This window comes from Aspergillus glaucus (assembly GCF_001890805.1).
Source record: "Aspergillus glaucus CBS 516.65 unplaced genomic scaffold ASPGLscaffold_2, whole genome shotgun sequence".
Classification (NCBI taxonomy): domain Eukaryota; kingdom Fungi; phylum Ascomycota; class Eurotiomycetes; order Eurotiales; family Aspergillaceae; genus Aspergillus; species Aspergillus glaucus.
The window spans coordinates 1,478,832-1,502,380 of record NW_019170454.1 but is presented as its reverse complement, the minus strand read 5'-3'; the positions used below and the strand labels follow the sequence as shown (position 1 = coordinate 1,502,380).

General features: G+C 49.1%; 14 protein-coding genes across 14 annotated transcripts; 7 read left to right on the top strand and 7 right to left on the bottom strand.

Moving 5' to 3' along the window:
* Window positions 1-2,780: 2,780 nt before the first annotated feature.
* ASPGLDRAFT_117457 (uncharacterized protein) lies at window positions 2,781-3,450 on the top strand (the record flags this gene model as incomplete). The annotated part of the gene is made up of 2 exons (XM_022539870.1): window positions 2,781-2,825; window positions 2,881-3,450. 2 exons carry the CDS (start codon window positions 2,781-2,783, stop codon window positions 3,448-3,450), a joined length of 615 nt encoding a protein of 204 aa, XP_022405495.1.
* Window positions 3,451-4,890: 1,440 nt separating this feature from the next.
* Window positions 4,891-5,337, bottom strand: ASPGLDRAFT_31924 (uncharacterized protein; the record flags this gene model as incomplete). The annotated part of the gene is made up of 1 exon (XM_022544117.1): window positions 4,891-5,337. The coding sequence occupies one exon, from the start codon at window positions 5,335-5,337 to the stop codon at window positions 4,891-4,893; it is 447 nt and encodes a 148-aa protein (XP_022405494.1).
* A 313-nt stretch (window positions 5,338-5,650) lies between these two features.
* On the bottom strand, window positions 5,651-6,358 carry ASPGLDRAFT_22286 (uncharacterized protein; the record flags this gene model as incomplete). Its single annotated transcript, XM_022543167.1, has 2 exons — window positions 5,651-6,063; window positions 6,220-6,358. 2 exons carry the CDS (start codon window positions 6,356-6,358, stop codon window positions 5,651-5,653), a joined length of 552 nt encoding a protein of 183 aa, XP_022405493.1.
* A 498-nt stretch (window positions 6,359-6,856) lies between these two features.
* On the bottom strand, window positions 6,857-8,289 carry ASPGLDRAFT_63601 (uncharacterized protein; the record flags this gene model as incomplete). The annotated part of the gene is made up of 4 exons (XM_022548687.1): window positions 6,857-7,396; window positions 7,450-7,711; window positions 7,758-8,190; window positions 8,268-8,289. 4 exons carry the CDS (start codon window positions 8,287-8,289, stop codon window positions 6,857-6,859), a joined length of 1,257 nt encoding a protein of 418 aa, XP_022405492.1.
* Window positions 8,290-8,551: 262 nt separating this feature from the next.
* On the bottom strand, window positions 8,552-9,348 carry ASPGLDRAFT_163509 (uncharacterized protein; the record flags this gene model as incomplete). Its single annotated transcript, XM_022542547.1, has 2 exons — window positions 8,552-8,820; window positions 8,889-9,348. The coding sequence occupies 2 exons, from the start codon at window positions 9,346-9,348 to the stop codon at window positions 8,552-8,554; spliced, it is 729 nt and encodes a 242-aa protein (XP_022405491.1).
* A 163-nt stretch (window positions 9,349-9,511) lies between these two features.
* On the top strand, window positions 9,512-10,651 carry ASPGLDRAFT_746542 (putative quinol monooxygenase). Its single transcript, XM_022549744.1, has 3 exons — window positions 9,512-9,679; window positions 9,746-9,876; window positions 9,950-10,651. Exons 1-3 carry the CDS (start codon window positions 9,626-9,628, stop codon window positions 10,482-10,484), a joined length of 720 nt encoding a protein of 239 aa, XP_022405490.1. The 5' UTR covers window positions 9,512-9,625; the 3' UTR covers window positions 10,485-10,651.
* Window positions 10,652-10,941: 290 nt separating this feature from the next.
* ASPGLDRAFT_31921 (uncharacterized protein) lies at window positions 10,942-12,031 on the bottom strand (the record flags this gene model as incomplete). The annotated part of the gene is made up of 5 exons (XM_022544116.1): window positions 10,942-11,138; window positions 11,207-11,430; window positions 11,516-11,598; window positions 11,670-11,766; window positions 11,838-12,031. 5 exons carry the CDS (start codon window positions 12,029-12,031, stop codon window positions 10,942-10,944), a joined length of 795 nt encoding a protein of 264 aa, XP_022405489.1.
* Window positions 12,032-12,437: 406 nt separating this feature from the next.
* Window positions 12,438-12,926, top strand: ASPGLDRAFT_31920 (uncharacterized protein; the record flags this gene model as incomplete). Its single annotated transcript, XM_022544115.1, has 1 exon — window positions 12,438-12,926. The coding sequence occupies one exon, from the start codon at window positions 12,438-12,440 to the stop codon at window positions 12,924-12,926; it is 489 nt and encodes a 162-aa protein (XP_022405488.1).
* Window positions 12,927-14,002: 1,076 nt separating this feature from the next.
* On the top strand, window positions 14,003-15,714 carry ASPGLDRAFT_54791 (uncharacterized protein; the record flags this gene model as incomplete). Its single annotated transcript, XM_022548100.1, has 3 exons — window positions 14,003-14,312; window positions 15,157-15,388; window positions 15,449-15,714. 3 exons carry the CDS (start codon window positions 14,003-14,005, stop codon window positions 15,579-15,581), a joined length of 675 nt encoding a protein of 224 aa, XP_022405487.1. The 3' UTR covers window positions 15,582-15,714.
* A 450-nt stretch (window positions 15,715-16,164) lies between these two features.
* On the top strand, window positions 16,165-16,518 carry ASPGLDRAFT_31918 (uncharacterized protein; the record flags this gene model as incomplete). Its single annotated transcript, XM_022544114.1, has 2 exons — window positions 16,165-16,328; window positions 16,392-16,518. The coding sequence occupies 2 exons, from the start codon at window positions 16,165-16,167 to the stop codon at window positions 16,516-16,518; spliced, it is 291 nt and encodes a 96-aa protein (XP_022405486.1).
* Window positions 16,519-17,555: 1,037 nt separating this feature from the next.
* On the bottom strand, window positions 17,556-18,338 carry ASPGLDRAFT_1500183 (uncharacterized protein; the record flags this gene model as incomplete). The annotated part of the gene is made up of 2 exons (XM_022542098.1): window positions 18,015-18,338; window positions 17,556-17,953 (listed from the first exon to the last, which is right to left on the bottom strand). Coding segments are annotated over exons 1-2 (399 nt in total), but the record flags the coding sequence as incomplete, so codon positions are not given.
* Window positions 18,339-20,298: 1,960 nt separating this feature from the next.
* On the bottom strand, window positions 20,299-20,526 carry ASPGLDRAFT_91047 (uncharacterized protein; the record flags this gene model as incomplete). The annotated part of the gene is made up of 1 exon (XM_022550495.1): window positions 20,299-20,526. A coding segment is annotated over one exon (228 nt), but the record flags the coding sequence as incomplete, so codon positions are not given.
* A 927-nt stretch (window positions 20,527-21,453) lies between these two features.
* Window positions 21,454-21,975, top strand: ASPGLDRAFT_746444 (uncharacterized protein). Its single transcript, XM_022549742.1, has one exon. The coding sequence runs from the start codon at window positions 21,602-21,604 to the stop codon at window positions 21,905-21,907; it is 306 nt and encodes a 101-aa protein (XP_022405483.1). The 5' UTR covers window positions 21,454-21,601; the 3' UTR covers window positions 21,908-21,975.
* Window positions 21,976-22,253: 278 nt separating this feature from the next.
* Window positions 22,254-23,069, top strand: ASPGLDRAFT_746449 (uncharacterized protein). The gene is made up of 3 exons (XM_022549743.1): window positions 22,254-22,425; window positions 22,481-22,853; window positions 22,926-23,069. The coding sequence occupies exon 2, from the start codon at window positions 22,483-22,485 to the stop codon at window positions 22,834-22,836; it is 354 nt and encodes a 117-aa protein (XP_022405482.1). The 5' UTR covers window positions 22,254-22,425; window positions 22,481-22,482; the 3' UTR covers window positions 22,837-22,853; window positions 22,926-23,069.
* Window positions 23,070-23,549: the final 480 nt, after the last annotated feature.

The following is a 23,549-nucleotide window of genomic DNA, read 5'->3' as shown; positions in this document are numbered from 1 at the left end:
GTGGCAGGGGTCTTTTTTCAGAAGCATGGAGATCTCTGGCACCCAGTTGCCTATTACTTGAAGAGCATGTCAGATGCTGAGTGCAACTATGAAATCCATGACAAAGAAATGCTAGCCATCATACGCATGCTGCAGGAGTGGCGAGCTGAGTTGGAAGGGTTGCAACTCTGAGAACATTTTGATGTCTATACTGATCACCGAGCGCTAGAATACTTTATGATGATGAAGAAGCTGATGCTTGACAAGCTCAATGGGCTGAATTCCTCTCTTGATTCTACTTCATCTGATACCAACCCGGATGAGAGAACACTCTTGCAGATGCTCTCAGCCGACTGACAACTGAGATACAGAAGAAGGATGAGTACCGTCAACAGATCCTGTTGAAACCTGAATCTGTTGAGCAGTCTGTGTAGGTTAACGCCCTGGAACCCACCTTGCAGATAGTTGATCGGGTGCTCAAGGTGAACTGAGAATCGACTGCAGAATAGTGTCACGGAGCAGGGATTCTCACGAGCTGTATAGCATGTTGATCACATTGGCCTGTTTGGCGTAGGACATTCACTGAGCATTCGCTTAAACCCATCACACACACTAGATAGCTCGTCGCCGGCAGGCCTGTCTTTTTCCTTTCTTTCCTCGTGTAGAATTTTGTCAGATAGTCTACCAATATATATTCATATTGCTCGAGACCGTCACAAATAGTACTGTGATAAGGCCCAGAAAGGGGTGGATGATTGGGTTGTGCAAGATGGCTTGCTACTGAAGGGAGACCGACTGTTTGTACCTGATGATAATCCTAAGCTGTGTACTCAGTTGTTTGATGAAATACATATGCAGGTATCAACTGCACACCCAGGGAGAACAAAAGCTCAACAGCTTGTCCAAACGCGATACTTTTGGCCAACCTGGAGATGAGACGTTGAAAGGTACGTGTGGAACTGCTCAAATTGTTGAAGAGCTTAAAATTCATGAGACTGTGCCCTGGGACTACTCTAACCCTTGCCCATTGCAGAACGTCCTTGGCAGCACATCTCTATGGATTTCCATTCTTTCCCTCCTGATAAGAAGGGATACAACGCTGCACTGGTGATAGTGAACTGATTCAGCAAGAAGCCTATCAGCATACCATGCAAAAAGGCCGCTACTTCTGAAGATGTTGCACATATGTTCATTGAACATGTCTACCGCCATAGAGGACCCCTGACGACCATTGTTCCAGACTGTGGGTCCCAGTTCATATCAGCATTTTGGGATGATCTATGTCAAATCCTTGGAATCCAGTTGAAACTTTCCACTGCTTATCACGCGCAGACTGACGGCCGGACAGAGATTGTGAACCAGCATGTTGTGAATCAATTGAGGCCTTTCATCAATCACTACCAGGATAATTGGTCAGACCTATTGCTATCAATTGATTTCACTGCCGCTGCTCTACCATCTGAATCAACTGGCGCCTCGCTCTTCCTAGTTGATTGTGGATACAAGCCCTGAACTTCATTTGACTGGACGCCGATAGGAGGGTCCCTCCCACAGGATGAGCGGATTAGTCAACAACGAGCCCAAGACACGGCGAAGAGGATGGAGCAAGTATAGACAGCTATAGACAACCAGATCAGGAAGACTCAGGACCAGCAGAAGAAGCAAGCAGATTACTGACATCATCCTGTTGGCTTTGATGTGGGAGATCAAGTGTGGCTCTCCCTGAGACACTATCAGACAGACTGTCCTAACAAGAAGCTTGATAGTCAGATGGCAGGGCCTTTCCCAATTCTTGAGCGGATTGGTAGCTCCTATTGATTGGACTTACCGGACACAATGAAAATCCATCCAGTCTTCTCACCAGACAAACTATGATGCACTGCCAATGATCCCTTGCCAGGACATGTGATTGAGCCACCAGAACTGATCATTGTTGGAGATGAACAGGGGTGGGAAGTGGAGGAAGTCCTCATGTCTCATATACAACAACGCCGACTGCAGTACCAAGTGAAGTGGATTGGATTTTATGAGGACTGGACGTGGTACTCAGCCACCACCAATTTCAAAGGCTCACCACACCGTTTACGTGATTATCACCAGAGGTATCCAGAGAAAGCAGGACCGCCATGTTGTCTGAAGGAATGGTTGAAGACATAGGAAGAGGGGATTGATGAGATTGACGACCACACTGATGATAACAGACTGACATAGAGTCTAGGGACGGACTCCGCCTAAGGAGGGGGGTTATGTGACGGCTCAACACCAGACAAACAGCACCGACATGTCAAACGACGCCATATAAGCAATATGGGCAAACAAGGGCTTAAGCCGCATCACACACAAATGTCTATAAAGACTGTTCATTGCCTAGATATATTTCCTTTTCTTCTTCTTTCCCAGATTCGATATTCTCGTTGATGGCTACAATAGTTTAGATAGGAATTCAGTTCGTTGATATCTACTATTCCGAACCCGTGGCAAGCAAACGACAAGTGATGGCTCCATCACACGTGATCGCACGATGGGTAGATAGTTTTTCTTTGTCTTGCCAGACGGCTTCCTTTCTTCTTCTTTTCCTCTCCAGATTCAATATTCTCGTCGATGGCTACACTAGTTTAGATAGGAATATCAATTCTTTAGTATCTACTAGTCCGAGCCCGTGACAGGTCTAGCGCCGGACCGAACATTAACTATACATACTAAGGTAGCTCACAGCCTCCCGCCCCCCGCCGCCATTACTTTCAAACCAATATCCTCTCCATCGCTATCTCTACAATATTTTCAATCACACACTATCCATCATGTCTACAATTCTTCTCTTCTGCACTGCCCAGATGCCTGCAAGGGTTTGTAAATAGCGACTATGAAGCTTTTATCCCGCACCGCTAAATTTATCCACAGGTAATCAACCGCCTAATGACTGACTGCGCTCTCCCAGAACAAGCAGCCAATATCTTCAGTCTTGTCCGTGATCCATCCCAAGAAACCTTGGATGAATGGCAGAGCGACCCGCCCATTCCTGATTTCACCACAGGTTTTGAAGGTGCTTCTGACGCTGAAATTCGCTGTTACACACGCAATCGCCTAGAAGACCTCACAAGCCGCCATGCAAGCAGTCTAAGTACTAGGTGGATTTCTGTCCTGGATGACAAATCTCCTACTGAAGACACAGTAGTCGTGCATCATAACATGCAGAAATCATCGTGGGTGGAGCTGTTGGAAGAGAGGGAGGAGGAGGTGTTTATCGCTGGACAGGCGGAAGTAAATGAGGCTGAGGACTTTATTTGGTGGAAGTGGCGGATTCCATTCAAGTCTGCGTTCAATATCTGGAATAATATCCAAAGTCTGGGGTGGGAGGCGCTGGAATTGTACTCACGGGATGAGTATCTGGGAGAAGATGGAATTGTTCAGGCTCATATACCAGACCAGATTGTGGATGGAAAATTGCCAGATCCTAAGGGAGTATTTTAGATGTTGCTGAAAATGGAAATATGTCAGATGGACAATGCTTGCAAATATTGACAAGGGGTCAATATGAGCAAACAGCGCAGCTCTGGCCCTTCCGTATGCAACCACACACTGAATAGATAGTTCTCTTCATTTCTCTTTCTACTACTTCATCTCCAGATTTGATATCCCTTCGATAAATTACCCGGTCAAAATATGAGTTCACCCACTTGTTTTCTTCACTAGCTATCAAGCTGTGACAAGCACTGAGCGGCGCATGATGATAAAGAAGATATGAAAAAATATGCAAGAAAGAATTTAAGGGACCAGATTTGATAGTGTGGCACTAGAAGAAGCCATCAATACATATTCATGGATTACCTGAAAAAGCAAAAGTCGAAGTCAACGGCATTCCACACGGAATCTAGTGCAATTTTAAATGAAAAACCATGGATTTGATCAGTATAAGTACAAATATTTCCCTGCCAAGCTGTAGCATGGTCTTGGTTGGCACTCTCTGCAGCCGGCAAGCAGCAAGCCTCCGCCATGGTAATTTAGGGCAACTATATAGTGCCCTATGGACCAGAGTATTGGCAATCGTGGTCTTAGCTTCGACAGGGACCATAAGGCAAGATGCTACCTATGGAGCCAAGTGCTCAGAACGGGTATGGAGTATTGCGCTGTGGAGTCGTACAAAATTTCTTTGTGGAGGGCGATGCGTACTCGTGAGCTTGGTGCACGTCGGGGCAGTCATTGGGCGCCCAGTGGGTCAGGCTCTGAGACCCAGGAACAGCATCACCCAAGTTAAGATTGACAGTCCAGGCAAACAAGGAGTCACTTGCTAAGGGACAGGTCATAAACATTCAGGGGACACAGCAAGTTCGCTGTAGTATTGAAACTATAGATCAGATAGTTTTCTGTCGCCCTGAACAAAGTTCAAAATTTTCAACCAATTGCCCTTCATACGCTTGACTCATTCGCGTTCCACCTCAATTGCGAAAAGGCCACCTGCTTGACCTCCTTTTCTCCTGATAGGAGACCAAAAACCCGAGGTAAATTTCCTACAGTATCATTTTCTTGTTCAACCCCTCCCAGCCATTTCCCAGCAGTCATTGTGGAGATGCTTTGCTAGGTCAAAAAAGAAGCCATTCTTGATCAGTGGGACGATGTTTGTGTGAAAAACCTGGTTTCATTCCGAGCAGAGGTGTATGACTTGGATTGTGTTATCAAGATTCAATCCAACATGGTCATATGCATGCGAGACTGCTAGATATGTCAGGCACTGTCCGTGAGCTTGTCAACCAGAAAGAACATGGTGATAGGCATCCTCTTCATGATGAATATTTGCATCAATCTCTGTCCAGTAGTGTCTCTGCACCATCTGCCAGTCATCAAGCCTTCTTGCCTCTGCCTGAGCCTTGAGTTTCGTGCACATTTCAGCAAAGATGTCACCGTATAATCGTATCAAGAGTAGAAGGCGGCTTTTTGTAGCATAATTAATTGGTCCTGAAGCTCCTGGGCGTCTGAAGAGCGAGTGGCAATCAGACATGCAGTATATTGCATAGACTGTTCATACATGCATAGAGTTGACTTCCACTCATTCTTCATTGCCTCTAATTCCTTTCCTCTCCCTTCACCAACCTCACCCTGTTCAAGGTCAAGCAATCTGGCACATGTATCTTCGTAAAGCTTCAGTGCACGGGCCTCAATGGGAGATAGTCTTCTCTTTGAATTGCGCAACACCTGGTCTGTGTAAACCAGTTGGTCTTGAAGATCTTGTGATGTATAATTACGGTCCACAATCGGCAAAGGTGGAGCAGGACCAGAAGATCGATCACCGTCACCCTGAGCGTCGGAACGCTTTTGACCTCTTAGCAGCTGATGAGATGATTTCGGGGACAAAGTCGACATGTTGCTCTTGACAGGCGAGGGTGGTTGGTTAAGAGGGTTTTTTGTAGCAAAATTGGGATTTCTTTGGGTGTATATACGTTGTAATCCTTGCAGAACCTCCCTGGTAGCCTGTCTGGGCTCTCCGGAGGTGAGCTAGGGAGAGCTAGCCTCGTGTCCTTCCAGTTGCAGGAGTCCCTGCTGCTGTTGCCTTTGTTGCCTGATCTGCCTTCTCATTGCCTTCCACCCCATAGTGTCCGGGGACCCATTGGATGGCCACTGTTTGGCCCCGGCTGACAGTGCCTGGGTCATAGGAAAGGCCATATCCGTTATTGAGTCATCGCCATAGTTGGACAGGCGACTGAATGTGCTCTGATTGGACCTGCTGCTGTATGTCCGGAGGCAGTTGATCAAGAATTCGGGTATGTAGTAGACGAGAACGTATTTCCCATTGAAGCTTTTCCATGGGGTTCCCATCTGGTGGTGGTTGGGCTATCTCTTGGACTAGAATCTCACGTCCACCAATATATTCTGCAACCATGAGAATAGCATTCCACCATGAGGTAAAATTCTCTCTGCCTTCCAGACAGGGTGTATGATCTCTCCAATGGTGAGTTGCAAGACATGTTATTCTTTTCTCCTCCTTCTCCAGAGGATCTTGTGTGGTGTTTGATTGAAGAGAGCCCATAAACTGCGCCATAAAAGCAGCATTCGGGTCTGCCTGTTGCTGATTATTGTTGTTGATAGTTTCTTGCTGCAGCACGTCCTGCAGTTCCTGGATTCAGGCCTCATGGACCTGGGTCTGGGCCTGCAGTTGTTGCATTTGAACTTGCTGTCGTTACATGAATGCATGCATTTTACGCATCATATCAATTGTATTCAGCTGATTTGGTTGGGCCAATTTACCAGCCATGTTTGGTTGTTGGTTCGTTGGCATTGGGGTAGGCGATCCTGGCCCTATATCCATGCCTGATAAACCAGCATCTGCCTCCTTAGCCAGGTCTTCGCTAGTCCGGCGATCTGCTCGAGCCGATTGACCAGCCATTTTTGATCGAACAGTTTGGATCCGATTCGTTATGCTTGGTGTCTCTGGGCCGCTATACATAAAAAGCTCTCCAGGGTGTGTAGGTCAGGTCTCCGGGCCGCTATTTCAAGCTCTCCAGGGGTCTCTCTCAGTTGAGGAATATTCAGGGGTTTGGTGAAGATTTTTCACGATTTGGAGGTTCGGACGAGTAAAACAGATTGGACAAAAAGCGCAAAATCTGAAGTCAAATCTGAATTCCCCGCTTTCTACACGCTATATCAATCTCAACACGACTCTAGAGATAGAGGCAGAGGGCTCATAGCCTTTGAGTGGGCAGGTATGCCTGATTGGATGGTGACCGAATGGCCTCCTGGCTAACTACCTATCGGGCTTATGCGAGGTCGTTGAGAAGTCACGTGCCAAGCCTAGTACTAACACATAGTCCATGCTATCCAACCCCCAACCTGGACTACAGTCTCACACTGAAGAGGAATCTGCTAGCTTTTCTTCACTTGTTCCCTACTCATGGGTCCGGTTGCGATTGGCCAGATCGTAATCCAAGCCAATCTCCTGGGCAACGCTGACATTGACCGGCCTGCCTAGCCTCTCGCGGATGGAGCCTCCCTTCCACACGAGCCACACTATAGACGGTAAGACCAGGATGGTGCCGACGAGCGCGAACATAAGGAAGGTGAACTGGAACCCGATGGCTTCGCACAGGTCGACGGCGTAGAAGGCGACGGTGAAGCTGGTGGTCTGGCGGCAGAAGTTAATGAATTGAGAGACCTCGGAGCCCTCCACGCGGTACGAGTCAATGCTGTACGTGTAACACACGGTCGCCACGATCTGGATTCCGAATATTCCTATGAAAAAGCCCACCAGCGGGCCCACCCAGTGCGTCTCGTATTCTATGGTAAAACCGAAGATGAGCAGGCCCACGGGCACCAGCGCCGCCCCCGACCACAAACCTTTGAGCCGCACCTCTGACGGCGGGCTGTCCACGCCAAGCCGCTTGGCCTCACGCTGAACAATTTTGTCGATGATCCTGCCTGCGGCGAACTATCATGAGGAGTCATTTGGGTTACAGATATCACAAAAGAAAGAACACTCACCTCGCCGGCAATACTGGCGATAGTCACGGTGCCCCCGTACGCCATGCCACTCTGGAAGGCGTCCCAGCTGAAGCGCGTTTCGAAGACGATGGAGTAGGTGACGGCCGGAAAAATGGCCGAAAAGCAGTACTGCGTGGCGTAGTACAGGCTAGGTAGAAGGACGGACGGATAGCGGGCCATGCGGAAGGCCGGGGTGATGATGTGCTTGGCCTTAATACGGACGCCGGGGAAGGTGGTCCCAGGGCCGCAGCAGCTGCCGGTACTTGGCCATAGTCAGCTTGGGGGCCTCGGTTCTGGTGTCCAAGTACGTCCGGGGCTTGTAGTACATGGTCTCGGGCAGGGCGACGACCAGGAGGGCCAGGGTGCAGAAGTTCATGGCCCCGGTGATCCAGAAGATCCAGCGCCAGCCGAGGAACTTTGCAACGGGCCCACCGAACAGGGCGGCGAAGTGGGAGCCCGAGGTCAGCATGACGGTGAATAGGCCGAGGGCGCGGCCGCGCTGGTGGTAGAAGAACAGGTCTGTCACGGTGGCCGGGCCTAGGGCCATGGACACGAGGAAGAGACCGTTGACGGCGCGGACGCCGATCAGGACGGGATACGTCTGGGTGAAGCCGCTGCCCAGGGCGGTGGTAAAGCCGATGAGCGTGGTGACCAGGTAGACGAAGCTACGGCCGTAGACGTTGGCCAGGGGAATCCAGGTGAAGGGGCCGACACCGTTCAGGGCTATTGTTAGCAAAGAGGCTGGAGACGCTGGGGTGAGTCGGATTTTGGTGCGGTGTGAGCGAGTGGAGAGAAAGGGTTGGTCGGGCAATGCTAACCATGCATCCCCTTCACAAACATGGTCTCCATGAGCGTCTACGTATTTCCGGGATTACCTCACGGTTTCAGGAGATGGGCCGACCTCCCAGCCAGTGGGGTGTTTGACACACGGATGCTGGATTCTATCCGATGGGCGATGGGCTTGGACGACGTGGACGGGATGGAAGGATGGCACGAATACAAGGAGCAATAAGTCAGGAAATCTTAGGATTTTATTTTTTTTTAATTTTTTTTTTTTATCTTACATAGATCATTGATTGTACAATTTATGCATGTCTTCTCTCTATTTACCCAGCTCTTCCTCGCCCGGCATCGTAGGGATCGGTGCAGGCCGGTGTCTGAATTTGACCCCCAGGATATTTGCCAGCCCCAGACACAGCTCTCGGAGCCCCTCGAGATCTTGTCTCGTGGCGCCATTAATCAACATGCCCTTCATATGGTTCTGCAGCTGGGTCTGGCAGTCCATGCCATACAGCGCCGAGACAATGACATACCCGGTAGTCAGGTCGTCGATAACACCATCAAAGGAAAAGATGTGTCCGTAGAGCAGCTCTGTTGTTTAACATTTTCGATCATGCGTCAGTCAGCAGCCAAACCAGCAGCAAGATAAAGAATCATACCTCGCACGACGAACGCGTAGTCGGGACTGGCCCTCACAGACGCCTCAGGGTCGAACGCCCGGTTCTGGGAGTAGATCCTCGTCCAGAATGCCATGCCCCTCTGCCTGGCCACCTCGACCGACTCCTTGGACCTCGGCGACTCTTTCTCGCGCAGCTCCTCAGGTATGCAGCCGCCCAGGGCGCGCATTGCGTTGCCCGTCCGGGCGGCACCTACAATGCCGGTGGACTTGATCAGGCCCTCGCGGATTTTGCGGACGGCGGCGAAGCGGTCCTCGGGAGAGAGAGCGGACAGCAGATGGGCGTCGAGGTGGGAGTAGACTTGGGGGATCACATCGGGGTAGTTGAGCGAAGAGAGGGCCACCAGCACGCACGTGTACCACCTGAGGCGGACCGAAGTGGAGGGAAGAGAAAGGATGGGCTCCAAAAAGGAGGTCGGAAGAGTTGGGGTTTCGGCGGACATATTGTGAATATTTTGGGGGGATACTATGGTTTCGATGGTCGAAATTGATTACTCTATTGAAGCGCGGGAGTTGTGAGGTATGGTGAGAGGTGGGGCGTTATGGCCTATGGGTCGACGGACATGATTGTCCGGGTGGATGAACGACAAAACGCAAGTCCGAGGTTCCAACATTCGGAGTCTTCTGTGTCTTGTCGTTGTGTCTGGATGCTATGATATTGCTTTTTAAAGGAATCACTGGTGCACAAACATGTTAACAGCCAACGGCAAGTAAATCACCATGTTCATCATTGCGCCTCTCTCCAACTGCGCCTCACCAGCGAAGAGGGACCGTGTATGTCGATATTAAAGATTGATTAATTGATTAGGTGAGCGTATAGCTGACCACCTTCCCTCATAGTTCCTCGAATACATCTCAAAAATCAGCCCTGTGACCCACGACAGCGAGCCAAAGTGTCGTGCATACGCCTGGTTCCGGAGCGCCGAGGACAGCGACGCCGTTCCACACCATTGGCTCCGGGGGTTAGAAGTGTAGGTCCATCCATTCACATCCCACAACGAGGTGGTGCAGCCTCGGGATTGACAATGAAACAATACGTCTCAGCTACGAGGATGTCGAGGCCAATACCGTGACCCACCGCGCCAGCGCCGAGTACAAGGCCTTCCGCGCCGCCGCCGCCGCCGAGGGGCTGCTTGAGCGCCCGAGCGATCTGCGCTTCTGGCGGCCCTCATCCGTGGGCTTCCTCACACGCGACGACGATGGCAGCCGGGGGCCCGTCAACTTCATGGACCGGGGCCGCCACGCCTCCTCCTCCGGGACCCGCCAGTACATCGTCGTGGACGAGCTGACGCCACGGCCCAGGCACAAGGACCAGATCCTGAAGCAGCTGCACGGACTGGTACGGGAGGCGGAGCGGGAGGACCAGGTCCTCAGCTTCTGGGTGCTGCACCGTGGAGATGGGGAGCAGGATGAGGGCTTGCTGGTCTTTGCTCGATACGAGGACAAGGATGAGTGGGCCAGGTTCGAGGGTCGGGATGCGGTTGCTGCGATGTGGAATGAGGTGTATGAGTTGGTTGTGGATGAGGGCCAGAGGAGGACGACGTGGGTTGAGTCGGGGCTGGGGTTCCTGGGCAGGTAGAATCATAGTGACCAGCAGCAAGAAGACAAGATGCTCCAAGCATATAGATCATCTAATTCCATCATATCCAGGATCTTCAGCAATAGTTAAGGTATCTTGATTATTCAGAGTATCCAGTTACAGGACATGGCCACAGATGGTCTGACAAAGATCCTGCATCAAGAGGCATTTGAGAGATTTCTTTCCCTCATCTCTATGGCTAGTGGCTTGAGGGGGGAGACAACTAGTAAGGTGATATTATCACCTGATGATGGAATGAGGTTGGAGATGACTAGTTTGTTTTGTTTGATTTCTACTTTGTACTGTGTTTTCTATGTACATATCTAGAAACATCTTCACATTTGGGCCCCGCTCAGCACGTAACTTCTCACCACCCGAGCATAGGCCCGATAGGTAGTTAGCCGGTCAGTCACCACCCAATCAAGCATAATTGCCCACTCAACCCCCCCTCCCCCGCTCACATGATGGCTGTCGCATTAGGCGGCGAGGCCACGGCGCCGGTGTAGTTCAGCGGCGCCGACGTGAAGAAGAAGGACCAGCGCCCGTTCTTTGCGCAGAGCTCGGCCAGCGCGTCAAGGTCGAACAGCTCTCCCAGCGGGGTGCCCCATCCGGCCAGCAGGATCGGGTGGAGATGCCACTCCTTCTCTGTTGGGGCTGTTGTTTGTTTTTAGCCAGGAGGCCATAAAGACATAAACTGGAAGGGTATTGGTATTATCATTCACGTCGGACTTCGAACCCGGGCGAGTCGCTTGCCACGGCGGCAAACTGCCTCTGCCACAACCACTCGGTTGTCTCGCGCGACTGGCCCAGGCCACACCATTCGCGCACGCCGGAGACCCTTTCTCGTTCCTCCGCATCCAGCCCCTTGTATCCAGCGGCATAGCCCGTGCGCAGGAAGAGCACAATGGAGGTGCGGTCGGAGGCGTGGATGTCGGATTGGGTGGTTCTGGATATCAGCGGGGTTGGAGGGTCAGCTTTCTGCTGTGTCTTCATCACTCAATCTTTTGACTTGTAGACTGATTCATTATTACCCATTATAAAACTTCTTGTCCTGCTGGTAGGCAAAGTGGCGCAGGCTGTCCCATTGGGAGCTACCTTGGGTGTTGAAGGTGATCTGCGTCGTTGTTTGTCAGCCCCTGTAATCACCTGCTGTCTGTCCCGGGACCAGAAAGGACACAAACTCACCACGTCGTCATTCACGACCAGGGGGTTCTTTTCAATGACCTTCTGCTCGAAACCCGCCCGTCCCAGCAACGGTGGGTTGAACATGTCGAGGGGAAGACTGTAGAACAAGATGTCAGTTTTTGCCACGGACCATTGAAAATCAGTCCTGCTTCCAGTTAAGCTACGTACTTGAGACCAGCCCGCTCTCCCGTCTTTACCTCTTCCTTGATCGTCCTCAGCACCAGCTCATCTGTCAGGTTGTTCAGTGACCCCAATGTACTGTCCGGGCCGTCTCCCCAGAGTCCCCAGGCTGAGTTGGGAGGATCACCCTCGTGCATGGGGAGCTGATCGAACGAAGGGAAGGCTTTAGGTTGGGGGGTCATGATGAGCGTAATTGGTGGTTGGTTTAGGCAGGTAGGTAAATAGTTGAGAATCAGTTGCAGCTTTAGTTGCTGAATAGGGCGGAGACATTTTTCTACCTAGCTAGGATCTTAGTTCCGGATGTTCATGTCCGGATTTAGGGTTAGGCGGGGAAGACGCCCGGACTCACTTTTTGCTCTTTTTCCATCTTCTAGTTCCGGCTCGGAAGTATTGTTCATGTAGGCTGCGACTCCTCTCCACTCAATATTATATCTTCCCTGAACCGTCATTCCATGCAAGACAGCTGGACAGAAAAGTATAGCCACTTGATTCCATTCAAATCACTTCCGTCGTCCCATTGTATATTTGATCGATCTCCTAAAAATCGAGCTAAGGGACTCTTTGCGAGCAAACAATAATTCCACAAACATGGCCGTTCCCGGAGTCCTCATGCGCCTCTCCAACATCACCTCCCTCCCCCCCGCCGATCTCCCCACCCCCATCTCCAACGTCGAGGCCATCTACACCCTTAAGGCAGACGACGGCAAGACACCCTCACACAACACTGTCTACTTCCTCAGCGACATCACGCCGCTTCTCTCCTCCGAGGCCCACTACAACGCCGACGCGGCCGCCCACCGCGAACTCGAAGCCTCATCGCCGGCCCTTTCGTGGGTCGTCTGCTCCTTCATCAACGGGCGGGATACTGCGGGCCATGGAGAGCCGCAGACAAGCCCTCGCGTGCCATCCGCACCGCCTGCACCGGGATCCGTCGTCGTCGTCAACGGGTCCACCCCGAACTGGGAACCTATTGCGCTCGACGATAACACGGAGCTATTAATGTACGCCGAGCAGGACGACATCAGCTCCCATGAGATCTTACCGACCATCGACGAAGCCCAAGCGGCAACCCCATGAGCGGAATAGAGCAACCGGTCTCATTCATGGCTGCAACCATGCGCCAGATCACTTGGTCCCACTTCCGCATTTCCTTTCTGCGGTCTGTTGCGAACATGGAAAAGAAGGTCGAGCTCTTGCGCAAAGTGCAAAGCGCTGAGGACCTGGTCCGCGTCTGGAAGTCAAAGCGGCAAAAAAAGAAGAGGAAGGGCATTATTTACTTTGCGCTGAAACATAGCCGTCCCCATGACCTTTTTTTCCCGTGAAGAGCGCGCCATCTGGGGTGTCCTTCAGGGACTAGTGAGGCGGCCCTGAACTACCTTACCCGGTCCAGGGGATTGGTGGACCGAGTACTCAGATCATGAACTTGCAACACACTGGGGGTTCCGTCGCGCATGCAGTCGCACGTCATTGCGCGAATTGGGAAGCATATTATAAAGTGCAAGGAAGCCCCTGAAAATGCCAATGATATTCCAGGGTGTTACTGCGAGTGTATATTCCACTAAGATATACGTAAGCGGCATGATCCAAATCAGTCACCAATTAGAAATCAACACTGGAAAATCCATTTTACAAGGATGTTGCGATGGTACGGAGTACCAGAACTAGGCTACGATACAGATATGCAGATTGCGAGACGTCACAGCTCAAGACTGAGCAGATCCGGACTTCTGTATGCACGAATCAAACTTGTCACCTATAGCGACCCACGCCAATGAAGCGCTGGAGAGCGACCATAATAGGAAACTAGACCATAGATCCCGGTAAGATCCTCTTAGAAAGGTAGAGTACGGGCTCCATCCGATGATCTACGTTCCAGAAGGATTATCACACGGGGTGTGATACAGACACACCGCTGTCGCTAGACACACCCCCTATTGGCTACAGACACACCCCTATTGGCTACAGACACACCCCCTATTGGCCACAGACACACCATCTAGCCGTTTTTAGTAAAATGTAAACCACATCACGTGATAACTTCATAGCGTATTCGCACGTGATGATAAGATTAGGGTAAATGATTAGGGTATTATCACAATAAAGACATCACGTCTGACTACCCACAGCATCAACCACGCGCCAGTGAGATCAATATGGCAAATGCTGCTAATCAACAGCCATTCCAGGCACTCCTGGCTGAGTATTTGAGCGATGAGGAGGAGGATCCTGGCCCACCAAATTCCCTACCTCCACCTCCAGTCGACGCCATCTACTCCAGTGAGAAAGAGGCAATGGATGCCATCAATGAGTTCACAAAGCAGCATGGCTATGCCCTCACAACCAAGAGTTCCAAGCGCCATGGAGATGGCCAAATCAAAGCACGCTACCTCCATTGCAACCGCAGCGGTGTGTACAAGAACAACATTGCTGATGATAAGCGAGTCCGTGAGAAAACCACCCGCCGTGAGAACTGCCCTTTTTATGCAACTCTCCATCGGGACAGGCAGACAGACAAGTGGTCGTTTAAGATTAAGGATCCATTACCCAGCCCACAACCATGGCCCAGCACCTGTCCATACACATCCAACACTATGATAACTACCAGTATTATTGATTGGGGGCGTATTCAGGCGGTGGAATAATAGCTTCTAACTCTTTAAATGTTGGTGTACATAGTCAATTATGATCATAATGATAAATCTCATCTTCGAATTGTGAGAGAAGGTCTATAGATAGCGCAGTGAGTGTTATGAGAGGTATATGCGTAGTATTCACGGTACTAATCGCTGATGTCCTGTCCTCGGCCATCAGCGAGGTTAAGACTTTATGTCGCGGTCATGTGACGTGCGGGTGCTTATTAACCGCACGTGCGCGTTATGTACATGTACCCGCCGCTATGCGGCTTTGTATCCTAACACGAATACACTATAGAGTTATCACATGATGTGGTCTACATTTTACTAAAAACGGCTAGATGGTGTGTCTGTAGCCAATAGGGGTGTGCCTGTATCACACCCCGTGTGATAATCCTTCTGGAACGTGGATCTCATTGGCCACCGGGAAGTGCCGACAATACCGTGTGGGAATTGATAAGCCTCAATCTCGGATCTGAAGTTGTCGTTCATTGCGTACTATGCTGCTTGCGCTCTGAATGTCCTTCACAGTCACCTTCACCTATTTCTACATCATTGTGTACAAATATTGTGATATAAGAATGCCGTCCGCCCCTAGTATTTCTCTACCAGAAATCGCTGATTCTTCTCATGATCCTCTCAAGTTCTCTTATACTCAACTAAATTATATACAGGCTCGGCTCGTACTCTATACAACCCCTATATCCTTCCTCAGTCACCACCCTACTTGACCATGACCAGCACCCACAGTGTCAGGGAGGTGCAGGGGCAATCCTCTCAACCTGCAGTAGCCGACCTGGCCTCCAACAAATCCACAGCCAACCCGTTGAGCACTGGTCAAACCTCTGAGGCACCGTCGAAGGGCTTGACTGCTCCGGCTAGTGACCAGAGTTCTTCTCTGAAGAAGTAATTATTGTCCATTGCCTTGTATTCTTCAACTGCAAAGCTTCGTTTAACCTGTCATAGTTACGAGGATTTTCGATTATCGGACGCTGAACGCGCACAAGACCTGGCTGGAATTGGTTCCTGGGCTGATTCCACCCCGGACTTGCTTGAGCGTATCAGTGGAGCAGAGGATATGCTCAATGCTTGTGTGTGAGGGGTTTAAGCGATGCTCAGTGAATGTTCTATGCCAAACAGGTCAAAGTAATCAAACATGCTATACATCTCGCAAGCGTCCATGCTCCGTGACAAGCCTCGTGTTATCTATTGCATTCTAAAATCCATGGACCAAATTACATTTCATGTACTTTTGTACCCCTGTAAACCAAAAGATAAAATAAAATAAAATAATAAAATAATGAAAAAAATAAAAAAAAAAAAATAAAAGTAAGCAATGCCGGCACTAAATTTTCAAAGCATGGATATGGTTGGCTGCTTCGGCCGAGATGATCGACAGATAGCCCCGCCCGCCCCACACAGAGACTTAGTTCTAATCAGGCAATGGACCCCACCCGCTGCCTCTAGGATACTATGCAGTAGTCTAAGCACACAATGTGAGTGCTATAAAAGGCTCTACCATCACAATCTCTTCTTCTGTCTATACAGCGATATTTCATCCGTTCTTCTGTTCTCCCAAGCCCAATCAACCAATTTTCATACCGTACTGCCTTCGCTATACATATATTAGCACATAATCAACACTTCCTTCTTTATTGCCCCTACCACTCTTATACTTAGCAATGGGAAACAACGGTCAATTCAACTCTCAATACTCTCAGTCGACCATCAACAAGTCGACCTCGGACCAGTGCCTGGTCAACCACTCCAATGGTAGCCGGACCTCTATGGTACCCTCAGATGGACCTGCTGCCCTGACTGGTAAACAAAACCCTTCTCCCAAAAGGTAAATAAATTTACCTCCCTTCTCTATATTATATAGTCCTTTAAGCTGACCATTTTTTGAAAGTCATTCGTCAAACGTCAGTCGCCTGCAAGAAGATATCGCGGGAATCGGTTCCTGGACGGACTCAACCCCCGATCTTCAAATCGCCATGGAATTCGACCTGGTTCTCGAAGTGAACCAAGGAAGCTAGGAGGAACTACTATATGTCTTGATCTTTAATTCTTTCTTCTTTCATTTAATCTTTCGGGTTTTCTTCTGCTATCTTTCTGTATCATATATCTCTAGAATAAAATTCCCGTTTCTATACTTCTTCGACTCCGGTAGCGCTAAGCCTAAATAAGGAATACTCTTGAAGATCCGTGTTCTTGTCTACACTCATGTTAAGCGAAACTTGTCACATCTGAATGTTCCTATATTGAATTATAAATCAGTGGTCTGAATTAAATATACAGTCTGAATAGAAATACAACTTGAAGATACCCCACGTACACATGGTAAATCTCCATGTACACGTTTGTGAAGGAACTGCCCCAGGCTGCTAGTATCAATTCGGTTCGACCCGCACCACACCGTAAGAGGTGCGGTTCTTGGTGCTCGACCTTGGAACCACGATGTGGTTCGAACTGGAGGTTTCACAAACAGTACAAACATAGGAAATCCCGTGATATGCATAATTTATGTAGATTCTGCCTGTATTTTTTGGGTATTTTGCTTACAGGTTGGTTAAGATATCAGATAAAAGCTTAGATGGGAGTAATATTATGGAAATGTCCGATCAAAACAAATTATCATTCAACTTCTATGGCTTTTCATACACAAAGTCCTCGTCTCATGATCTCATCTTGAACGCTTTGGAAGTCGCCCTGATGAACGCCTCTGAGTACTGCTCTCTGCCTGCATGTGGCTATTATCAGGCAGGGGAATCTCATCCTCTTCGCCTAATTCAACCAGAGGGCCATACTTATCGGTAGGAGCTTCAACCCTTTGTCTTTGTGACGGCTTAACGCTAGACAAACAGCGCTAACATGTCAAACGACGGCATACAAGCAATATGGGCAAACAAGGGCTTAAGCCGCACCACACAAATGTCTATAAAGACCTTTCATCGCCTAGATAGATTTTCTTTTTCTTCTTCTTCTTCCCCAGATTCGATATTCTCGTCGATGGCTGCAATAGTCTAGATAGGAATTCAATTCATTAATATCTACTATTCCGGGCCCGTGACAGTCTTTTCCCAAGCACATGTTCACTAACCAGTTGGACGATTTGAGATGTGGCCACTGAAGGTTCATCCTCATCATCACTGATTGGATTAAACTCATTCTCTGCTTTCCAAGCATCCTTTTCCTCTATTGCTGCTTGTGTCTCTTGAGTAGTGAGATACTCATCTATGGGACAAAGCTGTTCTGATTCCATGTTGAACTTGGTTGTACACATAAACAACATAAGCTCCTTGATTGTTTTGGATTTCAGTGAGCCTTGGCGATAGTGACAGATATCACAAGCAGAGTTGAATAACCGCTCAACACCAGAACTGCTAGCGGGTATTGTGAGAACATCTCGTGCTAGGCTTGCAAGGATGGGATATTCATGCAGATGATCCTTCCAGTAGATCCGCAGGTTCACTAGTTGAGTACCCATAGAGATCAGTAAGAGAGAGGTAAGAGGTAAGGGGATATAGCTTACTACTTCCCAGATACCGTGAAAGCTCATCATGAGTGGTTTTTTGCGGTCGTAGAGATGCAGCTGATGTCACAAGAATATCAACATCAGAGATCCCCCTTGTTGAAGATCGGGCATTTGATATGGACTGTGTCTCTGAATAGCGCTGCTGATAGGGAATAAGATACTCCTCAAGGCTCTTTCTGTATCATACATGCCAATGTGGCTCCCAGTCCTTAGTAGAAAAGAACTCCAGCTTGTTTTGTGGCGCTAGTGTCACGGGCTCGGACCAGTAGATATTAACGAATTGATATTCCTATCTAAACTAGTGTAGCCATCGACGAGAATATCGAATCTGGGGGGAAATGAGAAAAGGAAATCTAATCTAGAGGAAGAAGAGATTTTATAGGCGTTTGTTTGACAATGACCCTCTGACATCACCACTAGAATGATGGGGACGGCGAATTGCGATCTCTCAGAATGGGCTGGAGGTTATACACCCACATGTGACCCCACCATGGTGGTCAGGTCTGGAATCCCATGTAGCGGAAACTCGGGAAGCTGCCCTAGTAGCTCACCAGGCCGTCTTACATAGCGGCGCCAACATTGTCGCGTACACAGATGGCAGCTTGACAGAACAGGGAGTTGGAGCAGCGGTGGTTTCGCCTCTAGGGCGCCAGGTAGTTTGCATTGGCTCCCCAGCTACCCACGCTGTATATGCAGCAGAATTGCGAGGCATAGAGATGGCGCTCACCCAAATACGCAACACCGGTGGACTGGAATCCCGGCGCTCCTATCAGGCCTATACGGCAATCATCTTTACGGACAACCAGGCGGCAATACAAGCGTGCTCAACCCCAGGAAGGTCTTCTGGCCAATATATCCTGAGTGAAACTGTACACACTGCATCTCAGCTACAGGAATTCGGCTGGAATATACAGCTACACTGGCTCCCTGGTCATGAAGGCATCTACAGCAATGAGTGTGCTGATGCTCTTGCAAAAGAAGCTGCTAGTTCTCCGGCACCCAATGCTGCAGAGGAGCTAACTCTCACAGCCAGCACTTGAAGAACCCTCCACATAGAAGCAGCCAGTGCATGGAAGACTGAATGGGCCGCTTCCACCCACAGGAGCTCCCTCCGTCGTTTATGGAAAAAGCCTTCAAAAGCACCAATGCAACTATACCAAGGCCTACAAAGAGCCGCTACATTAGTCCTTATTCAAATGTAGACTGGGAAGATTGTGCTGGGTAGTTATCTTAGCACTTTTAAGGCTACGGAATCGACTGAATGCTCTTGCGGACGTGGCCTCCAAGGCATACGCCATATTCTCCTCCACTGTACAAACCAGGCAGGACCCTGGATGCACCATCTTACACAGGGGTCAAGGCGGGAGCTAGATCACCGGGCCTACCTAACACGGCCAGACTTGGTACCAAAGGCAGTGCGATTCATGCTTGAGACAGGCCTTCTAAGCCAGTTTCAGATTCTACCAACCACATACCAAATCACAGCAGCAGACATGAAGCAACCGGCAGCATAGCGCAGCCAAGGTTATACGCTTGCAGAAGTAGGGACGGAAATGAGATAGTATCCAACAGGCCCATGGATCTTCGTGGCCACGGAAACAACAGTATGAAATCAGCAGCACAGGACATACAACATGCAGAATAATATATCAGGATATGTGTAGAAAGGCGACGATGTACATAGCGATTACCAGTACGGCGGCTTACCCGGCCGCCCCGCAGGACCTGCCGCCACTCGGCCTACAGGGCTGACAGATGCGTGTATGAACAATAATAATAATTATAATAATAATAATGCTCGTCGTATGCTGTTTCTTATTCAAGGCAGCAATTTTTTCATATCTTGGATACCAGCCAGCGCATCTTTAAACATATGTCATCCAGAGATATTGTCTTTCCTTTATTTCTTTTCTTTTCTTTTTTTTTTTTTTTTTTTTTTTTTTCAGGCAAAACCTCGTCCACGCTGAATGACGAGTAAAGGAGGCCGTTCAAGGTTTACCTTTTAGCCCAAAATGACTGACCCGAGCCGCCCGCCCCCTTTTTCCTATCCTAGGAATTCCCTTTTTTTTTTTTTTTTTTTTTTTCTTTACCCCTAATGAAGTTATGCTGGCTCAGAATTCAAGAACTGCACATGTGGTTTGTTTTTCTCCTGATATACAATCAATCATCCGGATCTGGCTAAGGAGGAGGGAGACAGCTGTCTCTGTGGAGCGATCTGTTGTTCTGGTAGCAACCCATGACGCTCTGCTATGCTCCGTACACGGCCTGCTGCTACAGCCTCTACCACCTTTCCCAGTGTCTCAAGGAGTGCAATTGGACGCCATGCCCCTGGATTCTGATAGTCTGTCTTACCCGGTTTTCTGAGTACTACCGTCCGGGCTGTCTTAAACACCTTTGGGAAGTACTCCCAGTCCCAGCAGCCTTGTGTGAGTGCCGCCAGTGCAGCTGCCAAGGGTCGGCCTAACAGTTTCAGATACTCATTTGGGACCCCTGAGGCCCCTGGTGCTTTCCCTGTCGGCAAGCATGCTATAACTGCCACTACTTCCTCTGTTGTGGCTGGTTCCACAGCCTCCGCCTCTGTTGGATATGGACCATGAGCATCTGATAGATCTGTCTCTGCTGGGGAGGGAAAGAAACGTGTGTGGAATGACTCCACTTTGTCTTCAAAAGACACTGCGAGGCCATCCATGTGTGTGGCTGGGCGCAGACTTGGTACTGTAGGGGCACGGAGTGGCAAATGACTGCAATTCTTGCCCCATTGGGCCATCTTCCAGAATAGTTTTGGTTCTCCTGCTGCTTGTCGCATGAAGTGTCGAAAGCTAGCCACCTTTGCTCGTTTGACAGTGAAGTTCCGGGCCCTGCGTGCCTCAACCAGTTGTGTGTCAAGACGCTCCACTTCGCAGCAGGGTCTTGTATGAGGATATTGCTTCAGCCACCGTTGGTGACCAGCATGATTTTCCTTGTGTGTTCTGGCAGACTCTCTTCCCCAGGTGATATGCTGAGTTGGTGACATACTGCAGCAGGTACTCTGCATAGGATGATGGTGTAGTACTCAGGTGAAATATATATAGTTCCCACACCATATGCCGCATCAACGAGCATTCCGACCATAATTAATCACCAAGAGCTTGAAATCCACTAACGCTGAGACGTTCTACAGTTTTCGATGCTAAATTTTCTAAATACAGACGAATCTCATATAATTTCAGAAGAGATATGGCTACATTGTGATGTTCATGGATGTAATGACCAGAACAGCGGTAAATTACAGTAACGTAAAAAACCAAGATGAATCATCATTTTATCCATCCAAAAACGGAAAATCTTGGCAAAATTATGCAATTGCGGCTCTAGGAGATTCGAACCGCGACAGAACCGCGAGGTTCGATTCGAGGTTCTAGATGTTAGAACCGGAACCGCACCATTTCGAGGCCTAGGCTACGTTATGGCCTAGATCGTGAGACCGCGATCTGTGCACACGAATAGCTACTATCATTGAGCCAAGCCCAACGTCATAGCCCCATCGATCGTCCCTATATTCACCCATCTAGAAGTCGGAATTGTATAGAAGGGTAGTTCTTCAGATGCTCTTGCATTTTTTCTCAGCCCATTATTTTTCTACTTCCATTATCTTCATATTCCATTATCTCGCAGACTTCTTAGACTATCCATTTCGCAATTCATCTTTTGTTTACAACCCTAAGCCCGTCGCCGCGCCCATGGCAATCACAACTCAGGCCAAAGAACACCAACCTCAACCCTCGCACTCGGATGCAACCAATTCAATTTTTAGTCGCTGTCAGGCTGGGTCAGTGAATAGCCACACCTCCAACTTGTCAGGCGGATCAGATATCCTGGGAAATGACAAGAACCCTTTGCCTGAGAAGTAAGTACTTCCTTCTCCTCTACGTTAACTGTTATTTGAGTCTAATTTATTCAATAATTAATAGACAACGCACTCCATCCAATTCCAGCCAAGCCGAAGATCTTTCCGGGATTGGCTCTTGGGCCGAATCGACCCCAGCCCTAGAAGCACCCTCCGGAGAACTTATTTTGGACTAGATGTCTCAATCGTGTTGTGGCCCCGAAGAATGTACCATGGGATAAGGTTCGGGAGCACCCGTCAGGGGGATTATGTTCGGCCGGAGTGTCAAGCAAATCTGGTTTCATCTGAATATCATATACTGATTTATCAAATAATGCTCTGCTTGGGCTCATTCTCTGCATATATAAATTGTACGTGATTAGACTGCGCGCAGGAAAGAGCGGCGACAAGCACTGATTTGACCGCGGCCCAGATCGTACCTGACAGCTTCGCGCGGGACTCCCCCAGAACCTTTCATCTCTCAACTCCCATTTACTCGTTTCACTCTTTCATCTGAATCTTCTATCCATCCATCCATTTTAAGTATAGTCATACACTTACACCATCTGCTCCGATCACTACTCACCGCCACGTTCAGTCATGGAAGGCACGAACCAAGCCACCAAACGCTCTCGGCCACTTTCCTCCGACTCGGTCTCGAACATGCACCAGCCAAAGCGCCACCAACCGACTCCCTTCGACCCGAACATGAACATGAGCCAGTTCAATCAACCACTCTCTTTCGACCAGAGCGCGAACATGCCCCAAATCAACCAGCCGCTCTTCTTCGACGGAAGCTCGAACATCGACCCAACTAACTCGCAACTCTCTTCCTCAGACCCAAGCTCTTACCTGAACAACTCGAACCCCAACCAACAGCCACCCAGCACATCGTATGGCAGCCAGAGCTCCCCTCCCTCTGATGGATATGCTGTGCCGGCTACTGGTTACTAGGATTCGTTGGATAAAGGGTAATTTTCTCACTTTAATTCGCATCTATATCCTCCGTTCTGAACGTGCATTCTAACTTGATCAAATAATAGACAAGGCAATATGGTCTACGTTGGCATTCAGCGGTCGGAAGAAGACGTCGCTGGAGCGGGTGGCTGGATTGGCCCGAACACGCAACGCCTCTTACACTTCGTCGAATCAAGATATCCAATGGACCCGGAGTTGAAAATCGAATAGAGGTATGACGAGCTTTATCCCTGATTTCTTCTGACTTACTTCTATTACTTTTTCATGTCTATTAGTGCTCGTCAAGAAGCCGTTACGCTACTTTCGCCTTGCCGCTTTCTCCCGTCGTCCACGACAGAGTGCTCGGTTTCCCATTGATAGTGATTCGGTTATGTACATCGTATTGGCAAATGATGGTTCACGGAGCATATGTACGGGGTAACTATGTCAGATCCCGTTCCACTCTACGGCCCGCGACGGACACTAAACCATGATAGGGTGGATCCTATGCTGGTGGCCCCACAGTCTTCTACGGTCGAATCCATACATATTCGTATCACTCCGAAATCATATTGCATATCCATGTCTATTGGCTTTTATTCCAGTTTTAGAAAAGTTGGGGAAGGTTTCGAATGTTCATCCTTGCGTTATGTGGTTATCCCTTTCGTGTCGTTGTTCAATGGCTTGTGTTGTTATTCTGTTATTTTTAT